At 47.1% G+C, this 16,841-nt stretch overlaps 1 protein-coding gene across 2 annotated transcripts in view; it reads left to right on the forward strand.

Moving 5' to 3' along the window:
* CCDC90B (coiled-coil domain containing 90B) overlaps window positions 1-16,841 on the forward strand; it is a 34,432-nt gene that overhangs the window by 8,119 nt on the left and 9,472 nt on the right. Inside the window, exons 3-6 of one of the 2 annotated variants that reach the window (XM_056561380.1) lie at window positions 4,636-4,739; window positions 11,096-11,197; window positions 15,453-15,494; window positions 15,683-15,754. In XM_056561380.1, coding sequence (XP_056417355.1) covers window positions 4,636-4,739; window positions 11,096-11,197; window positions 15,453-15,494; window positions 15,683-15,754 — 320 coding nt within the window. Of the gene's footprint in view, window positions 1-4,635; window positions 4,740-10,781; window positions 10,886-11,095; window positions 11,198-15,452; window positions 15,495-15,682; window positions 15,755-16,841 lie in introns of those variants that run through there. The other variant, XM_056561381.1, reaches the window with a different exon arrangement.

Genomic DNA, 16,841 nt, shown 5'->3' on the forward strand with positions numbered 1-16,841 from the left:
CCCAGGCGGAGCGGCCGCCGCATTGGCGAAGGCGCTAGGACAACGGCTAAAAGGGTGCCCGAGGACACCACACAGATGGCAGCGGATCTGCCCACAGGATGCGGACAGATGACCCACACAAAGCACAGACCTGTACAGTACAGGCTGCGCTAAAATGGGTGGCGCTACCGCACCTGTGACAGACCTTAGGCTGCCCCTGGTAGAAAACCTGGATCCTGTCACGTCCAAGGAAGGCGGCTGACGGAATGTGGGCAACCGTACTCCCTGAATGCCTCAGTTTGACGGGAAATGTCCAGGTCCCGGACCAGATCCCGTGCTCATCCAAGTTTTTCCTGGGCATGTCCTTCACATCCCCATATCGACCGAGCCAGGTCATGATGTCATAACAAGAAAGTGACTCATTATGGGTCAAAATGGTCACCTTCTTGACTGAGTTCTGACGGGAAATCGCCTTTACGGCAAAATCCCGCCAGCCGGGCTCGTTCTTCGCCACCTCGTAGTTTGACCAAAAGAGTTCGAGACCCTCTGGCCGAACGAAACTGACTTCAAACTCGGATGAACCGTAGGGGTGGATCAGGGCAAAGATGTCACTCACCCTGAATTCCATCTGGAGGAGGAGCTCAACCACTTTAGCGCGAGGTGGGCACGCATCCTCACCCCTCCAAATCAGACGGACCACATTCCTGCGGTTATTGTCCTGCCCGGTTGTCGGGAGGGACCAGACCACCTCCCCATTCCGCTCTCGGAAAGCCCCCAAACCGTGCCTCTCTATCCAGAAAGACAGGTCGACCTCACCCCTTCCCTCTACCTGGATCGACCTGTCGCCCCTACGCAGAGCCTCCAGGAGGCACTGTTGCAAGTAACCCCCGGGGCCGGACAGAGACGGGGACCCCCCCTGGACCCCCGGCAGCGACATTAGCATAGTTCCTAGGAGCAGTCAATGCCAGGGGGGCAGCCGGACCAGACCCAGAACCACCATTCACACCACCACTCACATCATCCTTTTTTCCATCCATACCAGACTTCCCATTCGTACCACTACTCCCACCAACATTCACTCCACTGACACTCCTCTCCACAACACTAGTACAATCAGCATTCTCACATCCTGCACTCATACCCTGCCTTACTGATTCTGGGCTGGCTATGAATTGTAGTACCGCTGGTTTAACTAAAGTCTTTTTTTCTGGCTTGGCTGCTGCTGGGGTCAACGCTGATGGCGATGTCTCCTCCTGAATGGGCAATGACGCCTCCTGAGTCTGGGGCTGCCCCACCGAGCGCACCCCAGCTCCTCCCACGGCGCCATTACCGGACACTGATCCCGGCACCGAGACACTCCCCCCCCCCCCCTCACAGAGGAGTGCCCGCAGAACACACGGTCCCCCAAGCACACGGACCCAACGCTCTCTAACGCCCAGACACTCCCCCCCCCCCCCCTCCCTCACAGGGGAGTGACCCGCGGCGCCAGTAGTGCCCACAGCACTCGGGGAACCGCCCCCCAAGCACACGGCAGCGTAGCTCGCCTCTGGCACTTGGACACTCCCCCTGCCACCCTGGGGCGGTCCTGCAGTGCCAGAGCTGCCTGGCATGAGCCCATCCTGCCCTTCCCTACCAAACAGGATGGGTGGGCTTCACAACTATTGCGCCCTCAGCCTTTTCTGACGCCATGCTGTTCCCACCATGCTGGCCCCGCTCCTCCACAGGAACGGGGTCTGGCAGCTTGGGGGATCCCGCAGCCTGAACCAGCTTTGCAGCTGGCCCAGACTGCTGGAAAGGGACAAATACATATTGCACAGTCTCCTTGGTCTTCCGCTTCTTGGACTTCTGCTTGACCACCTCATCCTCACACTCATCGTCGCCAAAGGTGAAATTCTGAAGGTGGGCTGGGGACTCTTGCATCACAGTTGCCCTCAATAGACCCCCAGCCTCACCCTCCACGTCATCCTCCTCACTCTCACTTGGTGGTAGTGCCACCTGTTCAGCCTCAATGTAGCTGTCCTGGGTCTGGGTGTCACAGGGAGTAGCTACAGGCTTAGCATCAACTTCCACACATTGTACACTTTCCTCCACCTTCTCCTCTTCCTCCTTTACATCTTCACCACCATCCTCACTATCTTTACCGCCACTACTCTCCCCATCATCCACCTCCCCCTTACCTGGGGATTTCGTGGCGGCAAACCGATCGTTGTTTATCAGTTTCTCCTTAAAGAGACCGCTCCCCTCCAGTATCTCCGCTCTCCTCGCCTCCAGCTTCACAACCTCGCCTCTCAGCGATGTTATCCTTTTCCTCAGTTCTGGCTTGCTCTTTCTGGATCCAGCGCTCACCAGACTCTGGGCCGCATGCAGATCCTCTCTGGCCATCCTCCGCTCCCTGCTGCACTGATCAAACCTTGCGGCCATGTGGGAGCAGTACGTGGAGCTGGACTCCTTGGGCCCTCTCTCCGACCACATCTCCACACTGCTTTTCCGTGCCCTTCTTCCACCTGTGGATCTCTGGCTGGCACCCGTTGCCTGAGAAGCAGAGCCTGCATTGCTGCAGACTCTGCCAGATCTTCTCCCAGCCGGAACAATGGCTGTTGAAGTTTTCACTCCACTCCCCGCCAGCCTAGAACTGGAAGTGGAGCCATGAGGCTCCATTGCAGGAGGCTCTTCCCCAGGAATCTGCCACCTTCCTGGGAAAGCAGGTGGAAAAAATCAGCCTCTCTCCTCTGGAAGTCTGGAGTCTCAGGAGCTCAGCAACAGACAGACACACCTAGTGACCAGACCCTCCAGAGCTGTACTCACTATTCTGCTGGTGGGGTCACTGTGTACATACATTACATTACTTATCCTGTACTGATCCTGAGTTATATCCTGTATTATACTCCAGAGCTGTACTCACTATTCTGCTGGTGGGGTCACTGTGTACATACATTACATTACTTATCCTGTACTGATCCTGAGTTATATCCTTTATTATACTCCAGAGCTGTACTCACTATTTTTCATCCCTCTTATATCCTATCACACTCCCATTGATCCCATAGTAATAGAATAATCCTCTTTAACCCTCTGCTTGACGACCATTTTCTTCCTGTATTTTATTTTACATATACAGTATTAACTTTAATTTCACTTCGTACATTTGTGAGTTGGATCATCCGGCGGCGCCAAGTCTGGACGTCACCTATGAGGCGCTGCAGACATTTATGATGACCAAGGTCTCACCCTCTCATATAATTCCTCCTCACCTTCCAGCCGGCGATGTCATCGCTCCAGCCGGTGATGTCATTGCTCCAGCCGGTGATGTCATCGCTAAGAGGCCAGAAAGAGTTAAGGCTAAAACATAAGTTGAATTTAAAATAAATAAATAATTTTAAAAGAATAATAATTTTGTTCTGGTAATGTGCGCCACCCTAGTCCTGTGTCCAGAACCATGAAACGCATTGATCAGCGCAGATTACGTTGCGGCAGCTCTATCGACCTGTCATGGCGTCTTGTGAGATACAAGGACAAGGTCATCACAAGGACGCCCTGATGTCCACCAGCCCCCCTCCCCTCCCAGGTTCTGACAGCGACGCTGTGTTCTGTGTCTGTGGCATTACACGTTATCTGTGGGGAGGTGAATGGAGGAGACACAATGGAAGGTTTTATCTGATGACACTATAGAAAGAGAGGAAATCCTGATCGATGACCCCGAAATGTCAGCCGCTCCTAATCTGTCTGTCGCTAGGAGTCTACCCCATCGCGGAGCACTATAGCTTTACAAGAGTCTTTCCCAGCCTTTGGCTGTCCGGGCATGCTGGCAGTTGTAGTTTTGCAACAACTGGAGGCACACTGGTTGGTAGATGCTGCCTTATAAGTTTAGCAAATAAAGTTTCTAGCAGAGTACCAGACGTAGCCTGATCTATTTACTTTATCCTTGTTAGACGCTCCCGACTTCATATCCTTTCCTCGTATCTCATCCTCATATCTCCTCCCCGTATCCCGTCCTCATATCTCCTCCCTATATCCCGTCCTCATATCCCGTTCTCGCATCCCATCCCCATATCTCATCCCCATATCCCGTCTTCATATTTCCTCCCTATATCCCATCCCCGTATCTCGTCCCTATATCCCCTCCTCATATCCCGTCCCCATATCCCGTCCCCATATCCCTTCCCCTCCTCATATCCCCTCCTCATATCCCTTCCCCATATCCCGTCCCCATATCCCATCCCCTCCTCATATCCCTTCCCCATATCCCGTCCCCATATCCCGTCCCCATATCCCTTCCCCTCCTCATATCCCTTCCCCTCCTCATATCCCCTCCTCATATCCCTTCCCCTCCTCATATCCATTCCCCTCCTCATATCCCCTCCTCATATCCCTTCCCCTCCTCATATCCATTCCCCTCCTCATATCCCTCCTTATATCCTGTCCTCATATCCCTTCCCCATATCTCATCCTCATATCCCTTCTCCATATCCCGTCCTCATATCTCTTCCCCGTATCCCCTCCTCATATCTCTTCACTGTATCTCATCCTCGTATCCATCTAAACAGTAACTGCGACAAATCAGCACCACAGAAGTAGGATAAATCCCCCATACTGTGTGTATACCGTTAGATCTGTGCACATCCTTCTTCTCATTGTGTAATGTATTCTTATTTTTAGGATTCAATAAAGAGCAGTCTGAGGTGGTTGTGTCAGCGCTGGCATCACTGACCAACGCAAGCCTGGACACTGTATACAAGGATATGGTGACCCGAGCCCAACAGGTAAAGACATCCACACCCAGGGGCGTCACGTGACACAGTATTATACCGCCCCTCTATTGTTTTAGTAAAGTGGTAATAAATCCTCCCATCAGTAGACAGAATATCATGGTGATATATACCTCTAAAATATTGTATACAGGGAGCAGTATTATAGCAGTTATATTCTTGTATATAGGGGCAGTATTATAGTAGTTATATTCTTGTATATAGGAGCAGTATTATAGTAGTTATATTCTTGTATATAGGAGCAGTATTATAGTAGTTATATTCTTGTATATAGGAGCAGTATTATAGTAGGTATATTCTTGTACATAGCAGCAGTATTATAGTAGTTATATTCTTGTATATAGGAGCAGTATTATAGTAGTTATATTCTTGTATATAGGAGCAGTATTATAGTAGATATATTCTTGTATATAGGAGCAGTATTATAGTAGTTATATTCTTGTATATAGGAGCAGTATTATAGTAGTTATATTCTTGTATATAGGAGCAGTATTATAGTAGTTATATTCTTGTATATAGGAGCAGTATTATAGTAGTTATATTCTTGTATATAGGAGCAGTATTATGGTAGTTATATTCTTGTATATAGGAGCAGCATTATAGTAATTCTTGTATATTATATTCTTGTATATAGGAGACAGTATTATAGTAGTTATATTCTTGTATATAGGAGCAGTATTATAGTAGTTATATTCTTGTATATAGGAGCAGTATTATAGTAGTTATATTCTTGTATATATAGGAGCAGTATTATAGTAGATATATTCTTGTATATAGGGGCAGTATTATGGTAGTTATATTCTTGTACATAGGATGCAGTATTATAGTAGTTATATTCTTGTATATAGGAGCAGTATTATAGTAGTTATATTCTTGTATATAGGAGGCAGTATTATAGTAGTTATATTCTTGTATATAGGAGCAGTATTATAGTAGTTATATTCTTGTATATAGGAGCAGTATTATAGCAGTTATATTCTTGTATATAGGAGGCAGTATTATAGTAGTTCTTGTATATAGGAGTATTATAGTAGTTATATTCTTGTATATAGGAGGCAGTATTATAGTAGTTATATTCTTGTATATAGGAGGCAGTATTATAGTAGTTATATTCTTGTATATAGGAGCAGTATTATAGTAGTTATATTCTTGTATATAGGAGACAGTATTATAGTAGTTATATTCTTGTATATAGGAGACAGTATTATAGTAGTTATATTCTTGTACCTATGTATCTTGTACAAAATGCTTGAGCCTGCGCCGGGAGCTCGTGACTTCATTTCCCCGCCCCCTCGTGACCTCACGCCCCCTCAATGCAAGTCTATGGGAGGGGGTGTGACAGCTGTCACGCCCCCTCCGATAGACTTGCATTGAGGGGGCTGGACTATGATGTCACCAGCTCCCGGCGCCGGCTCCAGCGTTCGGAACAGTTTGTTCCAAACGCTGAGCAGCGGAGTACCCCTAAGGGGTTAAGAAACCATAGCACACCTTTCCGCAGGTAGTGTGTGCCGTGAAAGCTCCGCTCTATTTGATCTTGAGGAATCCAATATAGGTCGCAGAATAAACACCGATGCCGTCCTCCATTCCCTGAGTATTTGTCGCCGTTGTCCGGCGTTTGCTCGACCGCTCAGTGACAGCCCCGACGTCGCATCGCATTTCATGTGACAAGTTTCCTTTTTTTAATTTTATTTATCGGAGCTGCGTGATTAATTCTCGCACTTTCTGATATTTGAGAATCACGCCATAATGGAATCTGTCATCCTATTTGTGCGCCTCTCAGACATCTATCAAACACTATAAAAATATTACAATTTTTTTTTTTTATGAGGAAAAAAAACCTCCAACTACACTGAACGCATTATGGAGTTGATTATGTTTTAGAGAATTAGGGGATCTGACGCCAAGACAGGCTCCATGTAATGTGGGCGTCTAAAGGTTTCCACATGGCGGTAAAGGTTTCATCCTTCAGTAGTCTGACTAGTCTCAGGGAGAAGAAATAAGACAGTTTTCCTCAAGCAGGGTACCTCCAGCTGTTGCAAAACTACAACTCCCAGCATGCCCGGACAGCCTTTGGCTGTCCGGGCATGCTGAGAGTTGTAGTTTTGCAACAGCTGGAGGCACCCTGGTTGGGAAACTCTCCCCTAGAAACTGTAGTAGGGGATAAAAATCAGTTTTACATGCGATCTTGTAGCTCTAGTAACATGTGAACGAGAGCTTACATAAAAATCCATTTCTCTATCACTCCTGTACTGTCACTGGACTGCTCTTATATGTTACTAGGTCATGGCGATACTTTACGTGTCTGTGTCTAGCTTCTGTATTTGGCTCACAAATCCCTCCATTCTGCTGCTCACTCATTCTAAAATCCACTTGTCCGAGGCAAGCACTGAGCCTGCCCTCACTCTCACCATGCATTCACTTCCTCCCTGAGTCTGCCGTGCTGGGTCTCTTCACCCGATCACTGCAGGCTGCTCTGTAACCCCCTCATGTCTGACAGGACAGGAGTGAGCACAGAGGAGAGCAAGTCCCGCCCTCACCTCCTGGACTTTGTCCCCAGCCTGTGCTTCAGCTGGGACAAAGATGATGCTGCAGCCGGACAGGATTATATTCTGGATGGTATGGGGACCCCTAGTGGTCTTTTTTTTTATAAGCCAGGATGCCTATAAAAAGGAGGTAACATTTATATATATAATATATATATATATATATATAATTTTTTTTTTGTTATGAAGTATATTAGAAAGGTTAATGTTATATAAAATGTTTTTTAGTCTGACAGTGCCCATTTAAAGGAGTACTCCTGTGGAAAACTTTTTTTGTTTAATAAACTGGTGTCAGAAACTTAAACAGATTTGTAAAATACTCCCATTAAAAAATCTTAATCCTTCCAGTACTTATTAGCTGCTGAATACTACAGAGGAAATTGTTTTCTTTTCGGAACACAGGTGCTCCCTCTAGGAGTCCATCCAGGTCATGTGACATAGAGCCCCGCTCTCTCTAGTGATCGGTCGTGGTCTGAACACTCAGACCCCCAACGGTCAAAAACTTTTTATATGTGTCTACGACATATTAACCTCTTAGTGACCACCCATACGTGGTTTTATGGCTTTTGGCCAGCCTAGCCGCTCAGCACTGGTTTCCCACACTGGGATCACAGGAGTTCAGTATGACACCCGGGGCCCCACCATTACTGCCATGAGCTAAAAAAATAAAAAAATAAAAAACTTTGTTTCTGTCAGGTTAACCCATTATACCACAGCATGTAACAGAACTATGAGTGTCAATTACCCCAATGAGGGGTTTCCATGGAGGCCAGTGTCCTTAAAGGGGTACTCCAGTGGAAAACATTATTTATTTTATTTTTTTTTTAAATCAACTGGTGCCAGAAAGTTTAACAGATTTGTAAATGACTTCTGTTAAAAAATCTTAAACCTTCCAGTACTTATCAGCTGCTGTATGCTCCACAAGAAGTTCTTTTTTGTTTTTTAATTTATTTTCTGTCTGACCACAGTGCTCTCTGCTGACACCTCTGTCCATGTCAGGAACTGTCCAGAGCGGGAGAGGTTTGCTATGGGGATTTGCTCCTACTCTGGACAGTTCCTGACATGGACAGAGGTGTCAGCAGAGAGGAGTGTGGTCAGACAGAGAAGAACTTCCTGTGGAGCATACAGCAGCTGATAAGTACTGGAAGGATTAATATGTTTAAATAGAAGTAATTTACAAATCTGTTTAACTTTGTGGCACCATTTGAATTAAATTTTTTTATTTTTTATAGCGGAGTACCCCTTTAAAGGGGGTAGTCCAGTACTGAAAAACGTATCCTCTATCCTAAGGATAAGTTTCAGATTGCGGGGGGGTCCGACTGCTGAGGCCCCCCGTGATCTCTCTGTACGGGGTCACTGGCCAGATAGCGGCTGTCGACCACCGCACGAAGCGGCGGCCGACACGCCCCCTCAATACAGCGCTATGGCGGAGCCGGAGATTGCCGAAAGCATCGCTCCGGCTCTGCCATAGAGTTGTATCGAGGGGGGCGTGTCAGCCGCTGCTTCGTGCGGTGGTCAACACGTCCCCTTCCCGCGGGCTGCCGGGGCCCCGTACAGGAGATCGCGGGGGGCCCCAGCGGTCGGAACCCCCGCGATCTGAAACATCCCCTATCCTTAGGATAGGGGATACGTTTTTCAGCACTGGACTACTCCTTTTTAAGAAGGCCCCCAAGTGTGCCATGGATATGCCTGCTTAGAGCCGTGCCAGAGGCATAATACACAGCACTAAAGATGATATAGATCTCCGGTGTAACTGGGACTAGTTAAAAAATAAATAAAATAAATATGTTTAATAGGATAATGCGTAGTGTAAATCGGCCCTACCAGATTGATGGGCAAGAGGGGTGATACCCTGAGGAAAGTTCCTGTATCTTTCGAGATCAGTGGTCTTCAACCTGCGGACCTCCAGATGTTGCAAAACTACAACTCCCAGCATGCCCGGACAGCCATCGGCTGTCCGGGCATGCTGGGAGTTGTAGTTTTGAAACATCTGGAGGTCCGCAGGTTGAAGACCACTGTTCTAGATCCATGGAATCACTGGGGGGCTGTACAGAGTAAACGATGGCACTAACATGCAGTATTAGGGTGATAACATGAAGAAAAGTTCCTGTATCCCCCCCCCCCCCCTGAGGGCAGTGACCCCCATTCCGCCATACGTGGTGTCTGTGGGGGAGCTTTATCAAAACCTGCCCAGAGAAAAAGTAGCTGAGTTGCCCATAGCAACCAATCAGATCGCTTCTTTCATTTTCAACAAGGCCTCTGCAAAGTGAAAGAAGCGATCTGATTGGTTGCTATGGGCAACTGGGCAACTTTTCCTCTTGACAAGTTTTGATAAATCTCCCCCTATATCTTTTAGCAGCTAAGACCATCATCTGACCGAGTCAAAAAGCTATTTTATTAATTTTAGTCGCCAAGACAGTCCACCTCAGTGCTACATTATAAGTCGACATCCAGAAGGAAGGGACTGTCTGTCTTCATCTGCTGCAGGCTGTATTCTCCAGCAGTGAAGCGGTTAAGCGGCATCAGAGTTATATACTGCACTGACCCCGGCTCCGGCCTCGATCAATACCCTTATCCACTGACACCGCGCGCGCTGATCTTGTGTCAGGAATCGATCCTTGGTATCCAGTAGGTGCCAGAAGTCTCGTTAGTGAAGGAAATCCATGTGTCCATGGTCTGTCCATGATGCTGTGACTCGCTGGCTCCCCCTGTGGTCCCCAACCCGAAAAGGCCCACTCATTTTTTATTTTTTTTTAGTTACTCCATTCAAAATTAAAATCCTGGACTGATGGTGGACCTTGAAGACTGTATTAGGGACCTCTGCTCTTGACTATTTGAGCGCAGCTGAGTTTGTCCAGGACTGCGGGGGTCTGTCTATCATTAGGAAGGACTGGCAATTAAAGGGGTACTCCACTGCTCCAGAGTTTGGAACATTTTGACCCCACAATGCAATTCTATGGGAGGGGGCGTGATGGCTGCCACGCCCCCTCCCATAGACTTGCATTGAGGGGCGTGGCCGTGACGTCACGAGGGGTGTGACCATTACGTCACAATCCCCGCAGCCCACACCAGCAAACTGTTCCGAAGGCTCTGGCAGTGGAGTACCCCTTTTAAAGTCTTGGTAGGGTGATGCTGATAGTTATAGTGACAGGCTTCAATGTAACTTTCTGACTATGGAGATTTATCTGAGACCACTCAACAAGTGTCTCTGTCAATAAAAAAAAAATTAAAAAATTAGATTGGCGGAAGTCTCAGTGCTGAGACCCCCATGATCATTATAGCATAAGCCTTCACTCCCCGACTTGCAGCGATCTCTGTCCAGCTTCATTAGACTGTCCCGTTATAAGTCCATGAAGCCGTCTAGTTAACCAAACAGCAAGGCGGGGAGTAAGGCACAGTCCCCGCTCATACTAATGATCGGTGGGGGCCTCAGCACTGAGACTCCAACTGATCAAAAATGTTGACATGTACATTTTTTTTTTATTAATGATAGGACCACTAAAAATTTTGAAGGAACCAACCACTTTGTGAAAAATCTATTGTCCCACTGGGCTCAGGAGTCCAGTAGGTGGAGCCACTCTGTGATTGACAGGCTGTGTAAGTGTAGTTACAAAGATAACTTGAGTGGAATTCATTATGGTGGATGAGGGTCTGCTTTGTAGTTGCCACTTGTACCTGATGGTCTCCTGCGGAGTTGGCATTGGTATTTTTTTGTCAAAATGACACCTTGGTCTAGTTACAAAGGTTTGAATGGACCCCTGTACAGATATCTGCAGCTCTGAGCCATGTACCTGTTCCCCCCTCCAGGAAATTACCCTCCAGCAGATCATGGCGCATCTGGACTCCATACGGAAAGACATGGTGATCCTGGAGAAAAGTGAATTTGCAAACCTGAGGGCGGAGAATGAGGTATGAACAACCATCACCTCCACAACTACCACCACCTCCACCTCCATCACCTCCACAACTACCGCCACCTCCACAACTACCGCCACCTCCATCACCTCCACAACTACCATCACCTCCACAACTACCATCACCTCCACAACTACCATCACCTCCACAACTACCACCACCTCCACAACTACCACCACCTCCATCACCTCCACAACTACCACCACCTCCATCACCTCCACAACTACCGCCACCTCCACAACTACCGCCACCTCCACAACTACCGCCACCTCCACAGCTACCACCACCTCCACAACTACCACAACCTCCACAACTACCACCACCACCTCCACAACTACCACCTCCACAACTACCGCCACCTCCACAACTACCATCACCTCCACAACTACCGCCACCTCAATCACCTCCACAATTACCGCTACCTCCACAACTAACGCCACCTCCATCGCCTCCACAACTACCACCACCTCTATTACCTCCACCACCACCTCTATGTCCTCCACCATCACCTCCACAACTACCACCACCTCCATCACCTCCACAACTACCTCCACAACTACCACCACCTCCATCACCTCCACAACTACCGCCACCTCCACAACTACCGCCACCTCCACAACTACCGCCACCTCCACAACTACCGCCACCTCCACAACTACCGCCGCCTCCACAACTACCATCGCCTCCACAACTACCGCCTCCACAACTACCGCCACCTCCATCGCCTCCACAACTACCACCACCTCTATCACCTCCACCACCACCTCTATGTCCTCCACCATCACCTCCACAACTACCGCCACCTCCATTACCTCCACCACTACATCCACCACCTCTATCACCACCCCTACCTCTACCACCACCTCCACAACTACCACCACCTCTGTTGCCTCCACCACCACTGCCTCTACCTCCTCCACCATCACTGCCTCCACCACCATCACTACCACCACCTCTATCATCACTACCTCCACCACCATCACTACCTCCACCACCTCTATCACCACTACCTCCACCACCATCACTACCTCTATCACCTCCACCACTACCATCACCACCACTGCCTCTATCACCTCCACTACCTCCACCACCACTACTATCTCTACCTCCACTACCACCACCACCACCTCTATCACCTCCACCAGTACCACTACCATCAGATGCTTAGCGACCATATTTCAGCATTACAGACACAGCTTCGTGTTTCTCTGTCATTTTCGCCCAGACATAATGATATGGAAATCTCATGCAAATAGGACTTGTCGTAACTGAGCAGCTTATAGCTATGGATATGTCACCTTTAATAAAATGTCACAGACAGAGACATGGCGACCTTTTTGTAAAGTACAGGGATGTGTCGGGCTTCAGGGAGCACACGGTGACCTGGCATCGCTGTCACCAGACGGTAGCGAGGTCTGTATCTTTTTCATAATCCCCCCCCCCTATTTATAACAATAGTAGAAAGAGCTGCAGAAAGAGGTGCCGGACTACACCAGAAATAAAAAATGCAGAAAGGAAGGAAGTCCAAAACTTGTTCAATTTTCTTTATTGCATAAATCGCATGCATAACACGACACAGAAGACAAGAGGCAACGCGTTTCAGGTACTGTTTGTACTCTTAGTCATACAAGAAACTTTCTTGTATGACCACTAAAAACGCAGTTAGGGCAACATAATACCAAATTCATATTGTAATGAAGAAGACTGTGTCCCTATAGCAAAATGACCAAACTACTATAAAGGCCAGATAACACATGTAGAGGTATAGAACTGAACAACAATATAAACCCCTGGGGGTTAAATAGAACCTCTTTGGTACATGTGTTACAAATAAAACGTAACTTTTATTATGTGTATAAAAAAAAAGGTGAGAACCGCACGTTAAAAGCACATTCCCAGTTGTGTCACGCTAAAGTTGTGGAGAATGTCTTTCCGGGGTCATTCATGGACGAATCCACCGAGGAATGATAGAATCCGTTTTATTTCTTCAGTGCTTTACACTGAAGCACCTTGACAATATATTTACTTCTCCGCCACAGTGGATCCAGGATACTATAGGGCAGTGGTCTCCAACCTGCGGACCCCCAGATGTTGCAAAACTACAACTCTCAGCATGCCCGGACAGCCGTTGGCTGTCCGGGCATGCTGGGAGTTGTAGTTTTGCAACATCTGGAGGTCCGCAGGTTGGAGACCACTGCTATAGGGGATCAATGTCCCTCAATATCAGACACACAGCGTCCTCATAGGTTGGATATTACTGTTGCCCGGCAAATAAAATATTCTTGCGCAAAAAAAAAGCAAAATCTTTATTCCACCCTGACAGAACAGGATAAGTGACGCGTTTCAGTCGGTCTTGCCAGCCTTACTCATACAGTATGGGTAAGGCTGGCAAGACCGACTGAAACGCGTCACTTATCCTGTTCTGTCCGGGTGGAATAAAGATTTTGCTTTTATTTGCACAAGAATCTGCGCTGGACTTCTATTTCCTTTACTGCTTCTTTGGTGTTGGTTCGCACCGTTCCGTGCGCAGGGTTCGGACATAGGAGGTGAGCTGTAGCACTACTTTGTCTACATGTTGCTTGTATAACATCAAAGTGGTATTAGTGCAGATCTCCTCTGTATTTTACCACCACACACACATATATATATATATATATATATACACACAGATTTGTTCCTATCAGTTGTAGTGACTCTCGGTGGATAATCCAGGTATTAGGATATCAATGTCTGACAACCCGCTGTGCACCGCGGGCACTGACTATTATATGGCTCACTAGCCTTTCAATGCATGACCCTATATGTGATCATTTTATATACCGGACACAATGGAAATGCATTTAAAACACATAACTGTCACACCCCGACATGTTTCGCCACTGGTGTGGCTTTATCAAGGAGGTTGACTGACAGCAATGAATGTCAAGGTCTAAGGAGTCTTTTTATATGGTGCCCAGATAACCTCATTACTCAGCCAATCACTGAGGACCTGTTTCTCATCCAACCAATCACCACACGTCTCTCAAATATAACCAGACCAGTCATTATTCCCCATACTCACAAATAGAATGATGGGCCAATCCATGTACATGATTTTACATTACATCACACGCTAAGTCCATGACTCCCCAGTCAGAATGGCTTTTAGGTGGACCAATCCCGACCTTCGTATATGTAAACATCCGCCCATGTCACTGATACACATCCTTCCGGGTATCACAACATCCGATACGATCTCTGGTCACCTGACCAGCTGAGATCACGTATCCGACAGTGAAGTGTGGAGATCGAGTAAAGCACACGTACTCACATGATCTCGGCAGGTCAGGTGACTGGAGATCGTAGCGGATGTTGTGATACCCGGAAGGATGTGTATCAGTGACATGGGCGGATGTTTACATATACGAAGGTCTGGATTGGTAAAAGCCATTCTGATTGGGGAGTCATGGACTTAGTGTGTGATGTAATGTAAGATCATGTACATGTATGGCGCATCATTCTATTTGTGAGTATGGTGAATAATGATTGGTCTGGTTATATTGGAGAGACATGTGGTGATTGGTTGGATGAGACACAGGTCCTCAGTGGTTGGCTGAGTAATGAGGTTATCTGGGCACCATAAAGACCTTGCCATTCATTGCTGTCAGTCAACCTCCTTGATAAAGCCACACCAGTGGCGAAACATGTCGGGATGTGACAGTTATGTGTTTTAATTGCATTTCCATTGTGCCCGGTATATAAAATGATCACATATAGGGTCATGGATTGAAAGGCTAGTGAGCCATATAATAGTCCGTGCCCGCGGTGCAGCGGGTTGGCTGATGTTGATCTCCTAATATCTGGATTATCCACCGAGAGTCACTACAACTGATAGGAACACATCTTTGTGTGTTTGTGTGTTTGTGTGTGTGTGTGTGTGTGTGTGTGTGGTGATAAAATACAGAGGAGATCTGCACTAATACCACTTTGATGTTATACAAGGGCAGCAGTAAAATATCCAACCTATGAGGACGCTGTGTGTCTGATACTGAGGGACATTGATCCCCTATATCCTGAATCCACTGAGGCAGAGAAGTAAATATATTGTCAAGGTGCTTCAATGTAAAGCGCTGAAGAAATAAAACGGAAAACCCAAAACAAAATACTTTATTATTAGATAAATGTTCATATAGGGGGCACATACTTTTTACAGGTGTCTAAAGGTTTTTTTAAAGTCTTTTTATTTATTTTTTTATTCCTTTCATTGTAGAGAATGAAGATTGAAATTGGTCACGTCAAGCAGCATCTGCAGGTAAGCGATCCCCAACCTGGAGCTCTCCAGCTGTTGCAAAACTACAGCCTGTAGTTTTGCAACAGCTGGAGAACGTCAGGTTGGGAAAAGATTTTTAATGTTTTATGCACCACTAATCCAAGGGGGTGAATACTTTTTAGATCATGTCTGTAGCGCTGAGTTTCTAAATGTTCTTTTATCTCTGCAAGAATGAAACGAACCAGATCCGCGCAGACACCAAGCTGGACATCAACCTGGAGAGAAGCCGCCTCACTGACCTGGTAAGAATGTCTCTGCTGCCACCTCTTGGTCAATACATGGAAGTGACCGCCTGCATGGAATAGCCTGTGTAATGGGTTATATATCCTGTGTATGGAGGTGATTGAGGGTACAGGATGATGACACTTGGGGGTGCAGGATGATGACACTTGGGGGTGCAGGATGATGACACTTGGGGGTGCAGGATGATGACACTTGGGGGTGCAGGATGATGACACTTGGGGGTACAGGATGATGACACTTGGGGGTACAGAATGATGACACTTGGGGTTGCAGGATGATGACACTTGGGGTTGCAGGATGATGACACTTGGGGTTGCAGGATGATGACACTCTGGGGTACAGGATGATGACACTCTGGGGTACAGGATGATGACACTTGGGGTACAGGATGATGACACTTGGGGGTACAGGATGATGACACTTGGGGGTGCAGGATGATGACACTTGGGGGTGCAGGATGATCACACTTGGGGTACAGCACAGTGATGCTGGTGTTTGTGAATGACATACAGTGAGGAAAAAAGTATTTAGTCAGCCACCAATTGTGTAAGTTCTCCCACTTAAAACGATGAGAGAGGCTGTAATTTTCATCATAGGTTATAACCTCAACTATGAGAGATGGGGGGGGGGGGGGGCGGAAAGAATACAGGAAATCACATTGTAGGCTTTCTAATTAATTAATTGGTAAATTCCTCAGTAAAATAAGCATATGGTCACCTACAAACAAGCTAGATTTCTGGCTCTCACAGACCCGTAACTTCTTCTTTAAGAGTCTCCTCTGTCCTCCACTCGTTACCTGTATTAATGGCTCCTGTTTGAACTTGTTATCAGTATAAAAGACACTTGTCCACAACCTCAAACAGTCACACTCCAAACTCCACTATGGCCAAGACCAAAGAACTGTCGAAGGACACCAGAAACAAAACTGTAGACCTGCACCAGGCTGGGAAGACTGAATCTGAAATAGACAAGCAGCTTGGTGTGAAGAAATGAACTGTGGGAGCAATTATTAGAAAATGGAAGACATACAAGACCACTGATAATCTCCCTCGATCTGGGGCTCCACGCAAGATCTCACCCCATGGT

Source organism: Hyla sarda, chromosome 2 (assembly GCF_029499605.1).
Source record: "Hyla sarda isolate aHylSar1 chromosome 2, aHylSar1.hap1, whole genome shotgun sequence".
Lineage (NCBI taxonomy): Eukaryota > Metazoa > Chordata > Amphibia > Anura > Hylidae > Hyla > Hyla sarda.